General features: G+C 35.9%; 1 protein-coding gene across 1 annotated transcript in view; it reads left to right on the plus strand.

Moving 5' to 3' along the window:
* The window catches only part of adcyap1r1a (adenylate cyclase activating polypeptide 1a (pituitary) receptor type I), a 41,272-nt gene extending 28,120 nt beyond the window's left edge, over positions 1 to 13,152 (plus strand). The window contains exons 15-16 of the mRNA XM_073872746.1: positions 3,618 to 3,659; positions 8,084 to 13,152. Of these exons, the coding sequence (XP_073728847.1) occupies positions 3,618 to 3,659; positions 8,084 to 8,287 (246 nt within the window). The 3' untranslated portion in view covers positions 8,288 to 13,152. The remainder of the gene's footprint in view (positions 1 to 3,617; positions 3,660 to 8,083) is intronic.

The raw sequence follows: 13,152 nt of genomic DNA on the forward strand, positions 1-13,152 counted from the left end.
TTTAGAGACCATACACTGCAAAAAATGACTTTATTACTTTAAAGTACAAAAATCTAAAAATTCTTAAGTCAAGAAGAAAATAAGTCTAGTTTTAAGACAAAGGATATAACATTTAAGTGAATTTGTGCATACAACAAGCACAAAAAGCCAATGGTGTAATAAATAACTTTTTACTTAAACACTTAATTCAAGAAACAATTAGACAATATTTTTGCTTGTTTTAACCACAAATTCACTATTTTTTAGGTCATTTGCCCATCAAGAAAATAAATCTCGATTTAAGGATTTTTAGATATTTGAACTAAAATCAAGACAAAAATAAGAAAGTAAGAAAGTCATTTTTGCTGCAAAAATTGATTTTCAAGAAAAAAAATCTTAGTATTTTTGTCTTGTTTTCAGTAAAAATATCTAAAAATTCTTAAATTAAGATGCTTCATCTTGATGAGCAAAATGACCCAAGAGAAAACATCTAGTTTCTAGACCAAAAATATCAAATTTAAGTAATTTTATGCACAAAATCACTTACATTTTATATTTTTGGTCTAAAAGAATATTTTTATATTTTTACTGAAAACAAGACAAAAATACTTAAAAAAAAATAAATATTGAAAATCATTTTTTGCAGTGTATATTGTAAAGCAAATGGTTGCTGACATAAATGAACACTGCAAAAATGACTTTCTTAGTTAGTATTTTTTCTTGTTTTCAGTAGAAATATCTAAAAAGTCTTAAATTAAAGATGTATTGTGTTGATAAGCAAAATGACCTAAGAAAATAAATCTAGTTTTAAGACAAAAACACCCATAAAATTTAAGTGAATTGGGCTTAAAACAAGCAAAAAAAAAATCTGCCAATGGGATAAGAAAAAAAATCTTAAACTTTCTTCTTAAACACTTAAAGGTGCAGTGTGTAGATTTTTAGCGGCATCTAGTGGTGAGATTTCGAATTGCAACCAATGGCTAGTGCACTGCTCCCCCCTCTCTTTCGGGAAGCTACAGTAGCCACCGCAGGGCAAACATGTCATGCTGTCTGATACAATATATTGATGAAGTGCGCCCTGTAAAGTAGTTTGTCCGTTAGGGGTTCTGTAGAAACATGGTGGTGACGCATGTAAGCTAAAGAAATAAAAAATAGGGCCGGGACTCGATTAAAAAAATTAATTTAATTAATTAGAGGCTTTGTAATTAATTAATCTAAATTAATCACATTTTAATCACATATAAATATTTGACCTGAAAACATTAAGAAGTAATTTTTTTACATGGATTTTTAGTATACACTCTTAGAAAGGATGTGTTAATTTTTTACACATCATTGTTCGGTAAGCTTTTAACACATTATGTGTAATTTTAACACATTATGTGTCATTTTGTGTTGATTTTGTGTTCAAGTTTAACACATGTTGTGTAAAAATTAACACAAAATGTGTTGTTTCAATAAAAACACAGAGATGGGTGGATTCCAGGATGACGCAGTTAGTGTATTGTCCCAGAATCAACACTAATGTTGTTTTTATAGCTTTAGCCTACATAAATGCTTATTGATTTAAAGTTGCGAGTTCCTCTTCAGCTTTTCTTGCTGTTATGTTTATAATAGTTCATTGTTCAGAGTTCATATTGATTTTCTTATAGTCCATTTAAAAATGTTCTTACAAACTCTATTCGTCAGAAAAACACCATTTAACTTTTTTTCCTTTACCTGCAGTCGCTGTTCTCTGTGCGTGTCCTCCGTCAAAGGAGCCTATTAAAATTAATATGAAGTTGATTTTTAAAAGTCTTAAGCACACCGCAAATCAAACGTGCTGCTACATTATGCTCTAAATGCGCGTGTAAATTTAATTTCTGGGCACTGCCAGCAGGGGCGTCATGCACCAATTTTTTTTAAGGGGGCACAGTGTGAACAGCTCACAGAAATTTGTGTATACACAGACATCAAACGAAATATTATAGAGCTTTCAGTCTTTTCCATGGCACTTACATTTCTAACAATCTGAAAACCCCTGCTTTCATGCAAAAACCTCCAAAATAAGAGTGATGACTAACTTTAATATCAAATACTATTCAATCGGAATAATGACACATTTACATCATATTTACATCTGAAATGGCATGTTTTATTTAAGTCTTAGTGGCTTGTTTAATTGTGTCATTAATGCATTTTGCACAACAACTACATTATCATATAAAATTAATGTAATTTTAATTCCATAAAGTATATAAACAACGAAAATGACATAAGCTATAGCCACGTGATTGATTTTAATGTTCAATAATGATTTTAAAAAATATGTTTAGATAAAATTATTAGAGGAACGGATTTTTGCATTAAATTTTACCTTATGTGAGCATGTGAGATTCCGCGCCCGCGTGAACTCTGGCGAACTTTGTCGTTGTGCCAAGAAGATGATATAATATAACGTTGAGACGGTCACATTTTAAACCATACATTTTCTACACAGAGGAGGTTAACTGCACATTACCGTACTGGGGTTTGGAAATGTTGTGAGCGTTTCTAACACGTTTTAATTCCTCAGATAGCCAAATGCAGCAGCAAGCCAGCAATAGCAGAGAGCTCGTGAGCACGCCCAGACGCTGATGACGTCTGCGACTGCTCTGACTGCAGCGCCAGCTGCCGCCAGAATTAAAGTAATGTAACATGATCAAAACACTATCAAAACGGCGAAAATCTCCGAAAAGTGACAAGGATGCAGCACAGAATGTATAATATTGTGCATATTAAACAGATTAAAAGTCAAATAACAGATTAATGGACGCTTATTTGATTTTGAGGTTGGATGCAAAATCCATTGGCTCAAAAAAACCAAGGGGGCAGGTGCCCCCTCAGTTTGAATGGGCATGACGCCTCTGACTGCCAGGCTGATTTTTTAAAAAGAAGGTGATATCACTGCATGTTTTGGCATTCGGTAGCATATGCATCAATGAGATGCACGGTGTTGCTTTTAATGTTCTTTTTAATTTATATTCACAAAACCTAACAACAAAACATTGTTTATAATTACAAGACAAATTATTTGAAACGAAATTCGTTTTAAAGTAGCAAACAAAACTTAAATTAAACTCGTAATAAGCTAATTAAATTGAAACAAAACAACATTACAACAATATTTAAACCCAACAATACTCAAACATAATAATTCAAGAACATTTCAAGAAAAATGTTTTACACCGTTGGCCGATTTTTTTGTCTGTTTTAAGCATGAATTCACTTAAATTGTGTTTTTTTGTCTAAAAACTACACTTTTTTTAAGGTAACTTTGCTTATCAAGAAAATGCATCTTGATTAAAGAATTTTTAGATATTTGTCCTGAAAACAAGGAAAAAATACTAAGTATAAGAAAGTCGTTTTTTTTTTAGGTGAAGCATTTTTTCATTATGTGTGTCCTTGGGATCAAACCCACAACCTTTTGCACTCCTAATGCTATGTATGCTCTACCAATGAGCTACAGGAAGAAATATCATACAGTGCGCTCACTACGGTTTAAAACTTTAGAAAAGTGATGGGTACAGAAGAATAATAACTAATATGTAATAAAATGCAAGGTAAGGCATGAGATCATTATTGGTGTAGTAATGACATGTCACTTGAATTCTCAACAGGGCTTTGTGGTGGCCGTGCTGTACTGCTTTCTGAATGGAGAGGTAGGAGGGTTTTAGCTTTTCTCATATATTGTGCCAGTGGTGGTCTGTTAAAGTCTGTGTAAAGTCAGATGTGATTAAATGTGTGCTCAGTTTCTCCCACCACAGAAAAAATGTGTGTTATCATCCACACAGCCAATTTTGAATGATTAAAAATATGCCGTTGGGGGCGGGTCTGTTGTCAGCGCTGAAACCACACCTACTCGATCTCTTTCAACCTTTAAATACTGCTACAACCTAAATTAATGCTCGTGACTATGTTAGGGGCGGGGCCATGCTCGGTGGCCCCATTGCATCATTAAGTGGTCCTATTCAAGAAAAAAATCACGTTTTAGCCCCGCCCACATAATTCTAAACACAGAAATGTGGAAAAACTGTTTAACGGTGTAACTCCACAAAAATATATATTGTGTTTAGAAAAAATATATTTTCAGAAATGACTTTACACAGACTTTAATATTTATTATACATATGTGCATATATATTTACATTAACACTTGTAAATGTGTTTCTTGGGATTGAACCCATAATATTTACACTGCTAACGCAATGCTTAACCAAGTGAGCTACAGCATTACCCAATACATAATGTATGGCCAGCGTTTACACTACATGGTTTTAATGATCCAGTTTCAAATTTTCCTCACAGATAGGATATGACCTATGAATCTGATAAATGCATTTGTGTCTGTCATATAAGCTGACACCTGCCAGAGACGTATGCCATTAAAAAACAATGGTGGCGAATGACGTCAACTTAGGTGAACACCAACTGTAAGCAGCTAACTCTTGATTCTTTATCCACCTTAAGAAAAAAAATTTCACTGACCTTAAAAGATGGTGTTTAAAGTAAAACCATGTGTAATCATTTCAGCTGCATTCGTTTTTAGTTACTTAGCCACTTTCATAAAAAATCCAAATAATTTACTCACCCCCATGTCATCCAAGATGTTTATGTCTTTTTCTCTTCAGTCGAAAAGAAATTAGGTTTTTTAAGGAAAACATTCCAGGATTTTTCTCCATATACTATCGTCTTATCTAGCGAAACGATCATCATTTTCGCCAAAAAAAAGTACTTTTACACCACAACTTCTCGTCTTCCACTAGCCGCGTGATGCGCCAGAGTGACCTTACATATTACGTAATCACGTCCAAAGGTTGTGCGTTACATATGTGAAACGCACACTTGCGGACCAATAAACTGACACGAAGACATTAATTAGTATCATTCAACGTACAACAACGTCTGAACGGTCCTCTTTCTCCACACTTGTAAACACTGGAGCGGTAGTTTCGCATGCATCACCTTTCCACGTGATTACGTAATATGTAAGGCCGCGCTGGCGCATCACACGGTTAGTGCAAGACGAGAAGTTGTGGTTTAAAAGTACTTATTTATTTGCGACAATGCATATAGTTTCACTACATAAGACCCTCAGTTAGGATAAGCCTTTGATGCTGCATTGAAACTGCGACTGTTAAAGTCCATAAAAGTCCACTATTTATGAATATCAGCTGACGTCACTCAGATCTCAAATTTGTCTTTCGCCATTTTGAGTACCTGAAGTGGTCGCAAAAGAACTGGAAGCTATGCCTTCAATATGCTGTGAGTATTTTTACAACACTAAGAAGGCTCAAATGCATTATTTTCGCAAATTACAGAAATTAAGACCCGGCGGGGGATGTATACTGCTTGTGGACCGCGTGCTAATTGCTAGAAGCTAGCGGGAGGTCCGGACCGGAAAGTTAAAAGAGGCTCGGGGGTTAGCCTCGTCAGAAAAGCCGGGGCGGTAAGGCCCGGTCTCGGTTAGTTTGGCAAAAAACTTTTAGTTTGGCAAAGCACTATTACTTAGTTCTTGTAGAATTGTAAAATAAAGCCGTTAAACATTTTTTTTAACTTTCGAAACCACGCTGTAATCTATCTAGCCTGCAAAAATATCTATATAGCCTAACGTTACTGTCTACAAACAATTTTAACATCACTATACATTTAAAAGGTATAATTTACGGGATTAGCATCAATGTGTGATCTCTGTTTTGAGATACAAATGCTCTAGCATCATAAATGTAGTATTTTGTGACAGAAGATGACAACATGCAAAATATAACGTGACTTCTTACCTTTTGTGTTGATACAACGATCGCGAATCGAATCCAGTCTGTTTCAGATGTGTGAATGATCCATGAAAGTCCAATAAAATACATCCAATGACCATTTTTGTCCACAAATGCGTATAATCCGTGAAATATAGATACATAGTCTGTTGTTTACATCAGATTTCATATGAAGGTCTTATCGCTTACAATCTGATTTGCGTCTTAACACACTGTATATAGATTACTCCGGGTTCCAATAACCATGCGTTAAAACTATCCATAATATCCAAATAGAGCTGTTATTTCAGTGAGACATGATAACAGCAGGGTATCAGCGAGCGAAGTGACTGACTGCTCAGTGCTCTCTCTAGCTCCCTGGTGGGTGGAGACCTTGCAGGTGGTGGGCGAGAAAATTGAAACTGAATGTGACGAAGCGGCTAGTTACGTCACAACAGCGCTGAATTTGAACTTGTGCAATCTGAGACTCAAGGCAGAGGACATTCAGAAACCTGTATCTCACTCAAAACAGCATGGATGGATTTTTTTCCAAGTTTGTATGCTTGTGGGAGCATCGGAGACACAAAATAACACCCCAAAACCCAGAAAAAAATGAGTTTTTCATAATATGGGCACTTTAAACAACTGACTTTGGTTGTTTTGGCGTCTGCTTGCCGCCATCTTGCCAGTCAAGATGTATCGATCTCCGAATGCGACGTAAGGATGGAGGAGAGTAAAGATGGATAGCTCCTAAAGCGTAGTTCCATATATAATTCGTTGTTTCGTCGCAAGTAAAAACAATATTGACCTTGAAAAAGGAGCCTCATATAAGATTCATTCATTTGCATTCGGAAATCGATTCTTTATATCTGGCAAAGATGACGAGCGGACGCCATAACACCCAAAGTCAGTTGTTCAAAACCTTTCTTTTTAGTCAACTCTGTGTACACAAACAATGTTCTCAATGCTCGCGTTCATGTGTAGAGATTCAGGTGATACTTCGAGCAAAGTTTCATGTTGTGTCGTGCCGCCTTACTGTGGGTTTACACCAAACGCAAAGCGTGCAATCGCATCGCGTTGCTCGCTCTAGATTACTCACAGGATTTAACTTTGTGTCATGCGAATTTTTCGCTCGAGTTAAATATTTTCAACTTGGGCGAAGACGTTTGAGGTTTGAGGCGAATAGCGGTTTTCATAGCAAACGTGCCGCCCATATCGCGTCTTTCGCATCGCCCCACGTGAGGACGCGTCTGATCGCGTGTTTGCATTGACTTTGTATGTAATCTACTCGCGCAAATCGTTGAACTCGCATCTGGTGTAAACCCACAGTTAGTGTTGTAAAAATAGTGGTAGTTCGGCTAGAAGAACGCATCAGGGATGGAGTAGGCATCACATCCTAACCAAGATATTTAAGTAGCATTTCTTTTCATTACAGTCGAGGTGCGTAATGTTATCTTTCGTAGCCATTTCCTATATCCTTAAAAATCATAGACAGTAAAAGATAAGAAATCCGTAAATCGTAGCATGCTAGCCAATCCTTGTCAGTAGCCTACTGGTACTCGAGAGGTACTCAAAATGGCGGCAGGCAACTGGAATGACGTAAAAGGTCACATGACTGATATTCATGAATATGGAGATAATAAAATCCTGGAATGTTTTCGTCAACATTCTTAATTTCTTTTTGACTGAACAAAGAAAGATAAAAACATCTTTGAAGACATGGGGGGAAATTCTCCCAATTTTTTATGAAAGTGGAGTAATCATTTATGTATTCTCTTGTTAGTACATCTACTGTGGATTATTTTTCCAAATGTATGTAAATGCAAATATTGGATACAGGTCACTTTTTAAAGTTGATATCGTCACCAAAATCAGATGTAGTCAACAAATTGGAATTGGGCATCAAGACCTGCAATGTAAATGTGGCCATATATATACATACATACTTGTCCACTTGTATTTTGTCCACTTTTGGCCACTTGTAATGCTAATGTTACAAATTTCTGAAAAAGCTTTGCTTGCATGTTATGTTTCAACTCAAGTGTCTCAATTTCTTATTTAGTCACTGTAGATTTTTATACAATGTTTCAACCAGGTCTCATGTGAATTCATTTTAATCTGAGTTTTTGTCAAACAGCAGCAAATGATGCCCAACTTTATCCTCGCATCAATCTGTTTTAATTCCATTGTGCCCAAAACGAATCATCAAATATGTTTTGATTCGCATCAAGCCTGGTTCTGACACTGTATTAAAGGACGAAACAGTTTTTGCGCGTGCAACCCTTACAGCTGAGTACATTAAAAAAATGACCTCTTCAAGTTTCTCCCTAAAGGTGCAGTCGGAGATAAAGAGGAAATGGAGGAGCTGGACGGTGAACAGGTACTTTGCTGTGGACCTGAAACAGCAGCGTCACCCTTCGCTAGCGAGCAGTGGGGTCAACGGGGGGACGCAGCTGTCCATACTGAGCAAGAGCAGCTCGCAGATCCGCATGTCCAGCCCGCTGGCCGAGACGGTCAACCTCAACCTGCCCACCTGAGCGCCTGATTGGCCCATTCCTCCGCTCGTCCGTGCTTAAAGCCCCCCGCCCTTTCACCAGTCACGATTAATTCTAAATTAAACCTTTGGATAGTATTTATAAACCCATATTATTGAAAAGAATTGGGTCGGATGTGTCATCCATCACCCAATGCTCTTCTGATTTATCCGGGGAAATATTTATAGTGCCAAAACGATTTTAAACTCACGCAGAGAACAGTTAAAATTCATGGGGAAGTGTATGAGCGCTAATATTTGCATTTCGAAAGGCTTTCTAATTAATCTGTTCACAAAACAAATATATAAGCTTAAAAGAATGTTAAAGTATTTTATTTAATTTAAAAGTAATGCAGTACCTCATAAATGTCAAACATGAGGACGCAGCAAAAATTTTAAGTGAATTTTTCATGATGCATTATGAGCCATTAATAATGTGAACTGCCGTTGCTATAATATCGACACAATGCATAAACACAATCCTCTTTAAATCCATTTACGGCTGTCAGATACTGTAATAGCACATTGCTTTACTACACGAGAATGTCAAGCGAGTGTAATCGTACGACGTCAGACGGGTTACATTTCAGTGTTATGTCAATGGAAACGTAATAACATGAAGTGCCAAAACAGTTTTATCTGCAAACTACTGTGTTTAAGAAAAAAAAAACATTATATATATGAGAAAATGTACAGATTTAGTGTTAGTCATACGGATGTATTCAATGAAATGATGTTCGCTATAGAGAGGTTGTAAAACAGTATTTTTTATAACCAGCCGCAAGTACGGAGTATGTCAACATTACGATGATACGTAAAATGATCAATTTTGCTCCAGTTTGCTTTTTTGCTTAATGACAGGCCAGTGTATTGTGTTTCTCTCCTCATTCACAACAAATACAGCACTAATGTAAACAAACTGACAAACTAACTAGCTAAAAATAATAGCATTTTTTTTTTTTAAATATGTGTGCAAAGATGCCCACAATCCCCTGTGATTTATTCGAAAGTGCCTGTTGGTCACAAAAATAGCTTTGATGGATCTACAGTATTATAAACAACCTGTGCCATACAGTATTATTCGTAGTTTAGGTAGTTTTTAGTTTCAATGTACCAATCGATACGATCTTTAATTTATACACAGTAAGTCTTAGAGTCTTTTTTGGTATAAATAGATTTCTAGTGCTTTGAGATGCACAAATAAATGCCATTACGTTATTATCAGGTACATTATAAAGGTATTTAGGGCTGATACAGTATGCTTAACTGTGAGAGAGGAGAGTAAGTGTTTAAGGAACAGTTCCCACCCAAAATAAAAATTCTGTCATCATTCATTTAAAAAAAATGCTGGGTTTGGTCAAAAAGGGACAAACTTTATATTTGACCCAACAATGGGTTAAAACAACTTAGCACACTGTGCACCTGGACTGGAAGTTGAATTTACTTTAAAAATCGGAGGATAGTTGTTGCCTTGAAAAAATTTTAGTAATGTGAACTAAAACAAGAGTACCTGTAACTTAATTTCAATTTAATTCTGCAAGTTTGTTAAACTTAATTTTAAGTTAATTTAAATTGAAATTTCAATTGCTCTTTCCAACATCTCCACTTAGGTAACCGAGTTACTTTTAGTGTTACGCTGGATTCACACCAAACGCGGTAGAGGCAAAAAAAATTCACTATTTGCGCATAGTTGAACATTTTGAGTTTACTCGCTTCATTTGCGTGTGAAAGCTGCGCGTGAAATTCTATTCAATGGGACATTCATGCTTAAATTTGCGTCATGGGAGGGGTTCCTACGACTTCGCTCGCTCCATATGATCACGTCACTACTAGAGCAAGCTCCTGATTGGTTAACGCGGCGCGAATATCCGCCAAAGTTCAGATTTTTCTACTCGCATTTCTCGAGGCAACACTCAATTTGCGCGGAAAGCGCCCATTCGCGTTTACTGCGCCGCAGGATGCTTATTCGTGTCTTTGCATTGACTTAACATGTAAATCAATTCCGCCTCTTCCGCGTCTTCTGTAAATGCCACATTATAAATGGCATTATAATACAAAATTCATTACTGACTTTAAGTAAATACTGTTTTCATTAGAAATATCAAAAAATTCTTAAATTAAGATGCTTTTTCTTGATGAGCAAAATGATCTAAGAAAATAAGTCTAGTTTATAGACAAAGTCTTAAGTTAATTTAAACTTAAATAAAGCAAAAATATCTGCCAATGGGGTGAGAAAAAAAAGTTTTCTTTTTCTTAAACACTTAATTTAAAGAAAATTGAAAGAAAGTCATCAGTTCTTACACTGCAAAAAATGATTTTCAAGTCTTGTTTTCAGTAAAAATATCTAAAGATTCTTAAGATGCTTTTTCTTGATGAGCAAAGTGACCCAAGAAAAGTAGTCTAGTTTTTAGACCAAAAATATTAAATATAAGTGATTTTGTGCATAAAACAAGCAAAAAATCTGCCAATGGAATAAGCTAAAAAATCTTGAACATTTTTCTTAAACACTAAATTCAAGAAAAATTTGAGAAAAATTAGCTTACCCCGTTGGCAGGTTTTGCGTGTTTTATGCACAAAATTACTTTTGATGTTTTTGGTCTAAAAACTAGACTTATTTCTTCGTTTTGCTCATCAAGAAAAAGCATCTTAATTTAAGAATATTTGGATATTTTTACTGAAAACAAGACAAAAATGCTAAGAATTTTTTCTTGAAAATCATTTTTGCAGTGTTAAAATTGCCACTTCGTAGGTGTAAACAAAAATGTTTTTGGGTGTGTCCTTTAAAATGGAAATGAGTCGTGGTTGCATAGTGCAGATTAAGGGGCGTTATTATCCCCTTCTGACATCACAAGGGGAGCCAAATTTCAGTGACCTATTTTTTCACATGCTTGTAGAGAATGGTTTACCGAAATTAAGTTACTGGGTTGATCTTTTTCACATTTTCTAGGTTGATAGAAGCACTGGGAACCCAATTATAGCACTTAAACATGGAAAAAGTCTTCTGCGCTATGACCTCTTTAAGTTCATTTCATGTTTTTGTTTAATGGATTTAATATGCTTAAAAGTTAAATGAACTAAGATTTAAGTATATGTGCAAATAAAGTAAAGACAGTATCTGGTCCAACAGTACATAGGTTAAGTTAAAACCCAACATTTTGGTTGTACAGTGTTCGCTCACCGTGTGTGTGTGACTCCTTTCAACCATAAAATGCGAAAGATGTGTACTATAGATGCTCTCTGCTTTTTCACAAAAGAGAGGTTATCAGTGCCTATCAAGCTGATTAAAACACAATTAAACTCCCTTTTTGTCCCATAGTTGGAGTTTGAAGTAAATGATGACAGAATCTTTATATATGTGACCCTGTATGCGAAATCCAGGCTTTTATAATGAGATGAGGAGTATTGACCTTACTCAGTCAATATTGAAGATATCAAGATTATATTTTTTACAAAGTGTTCTTTACATTACGTGTGGGATGATTTAGTAAATAAAAAGCTGTGTTTTCACAGGCAGGGTCACATGTGAGTGAACTTTAATGCTAGGAGAGGGAGAGTGTAACCCCAACCCTTTACACGTACAATCTTTGATGTCAATCTAATAATCCAACCAAATTTACAGCTTCACCACTGACTGACAATCACTATGAGTTGTTACATCACTCTGCGCTTTTACATTTACTCGTTTGAACAATGTACAAAGTGAACTTACATAGCAGTGTAATACATACAGTGTTCGTTCTCTGGCGTGATGTTTTAGGGTGTAATTTCTATACGTGCCACTAACTGATGGATGTACCAGCATTCTCTCTCTTTACATCAGCACTTTCAGTCTCAATCTTTGATGTAAATCTTGTAATTTTTCAGATATGAATGCAATACGTATGTGCTTTTTGTTGCATAGTTGTATTTTATATGGAAACAGAGGTGAAATGTAAAAGTGATGGTGATTTTTTTGAAATGTCTGTTTTATGTGAAGATTGTAAAAGATTTACCGTTTTGTGAAAGTGATGTCATTTCTGAGGCACCAGCGGCACCAAACACAACTGCAAAATGATGGACCCGCCTCCAGACCCGTGTCATTGGTTGAGCTGGCAAACAGGTGCAATGTATGCGCTACAGCTTGCAAAGTTAAAATACTTTCTCTGTATATGTGCAGAGTCAACTTTGCATTTGTATTTGTGGGAGCTAATGGCACAGAAATGACTCACTTGAACTATAACACAAGTTTGATTTTTTTTCTTTTTATTATGAAAATATGATCAATTTTTTTCAGTCAACCTGTAAATATTATTGATCTTGAATAAGTTTTCAGTGATAGTGAACGTGTGACCTATAAAGACATAGAGCTTAATGTTTGGATATATAGTAACAGGAAAGCTGACATTCCTATCTGCATGAAAAAGAGAAATATATTTGCTGCTTTCCGTGTTCTTAACACCAGCTGTCATTCTGAGTATACGAGCGCTCAGGAGGGAACGACCATGAGTCTCAAAGCTGTTACAAACCTGTCGTGTCAGCTGTGGAAATGTGTTTGTAATGCATTTGCCTGCCAGCAGACAGCACTGTGGGTTTTATTGGTGCGCAGGACACGAGGAAAGGGATCTCGGGTAATCGGACGCCTTTGATCTATCTCTTCTGTAGGTCTGAAATGTGCATTGTGTCTTTAAGATGTTGTCATGTGACTAATATAAATCTGAATGTAACACCTGGCCAACAGCTGTACTGTACATTCAACTCCGCTGCTTTGTAAATCTGTCTGCTGTGCTTTCTGCTTAGATGTAGAAATGATGTCTTTGTTTGACCTGTGGACACTTTTTGTACATGTTTGTTAAAATCCATTATTGACATACAACTCTTGAATTCCTGGAA

This window comes from Misgurnus anguillicaudatus, chromosome 2 (assembly GCF_027580225.2).
Source record: "Misgurnus anguillicaudatus chromosome 2, ASM2758022v2, whole genome shotgun sequence".
NCBI lineage: Eukaryota > Metazoa > Chordata > Actinopteri > Cypriniformes > Cobitidae > Misgurnus > Misgurnus anguillicaudatus.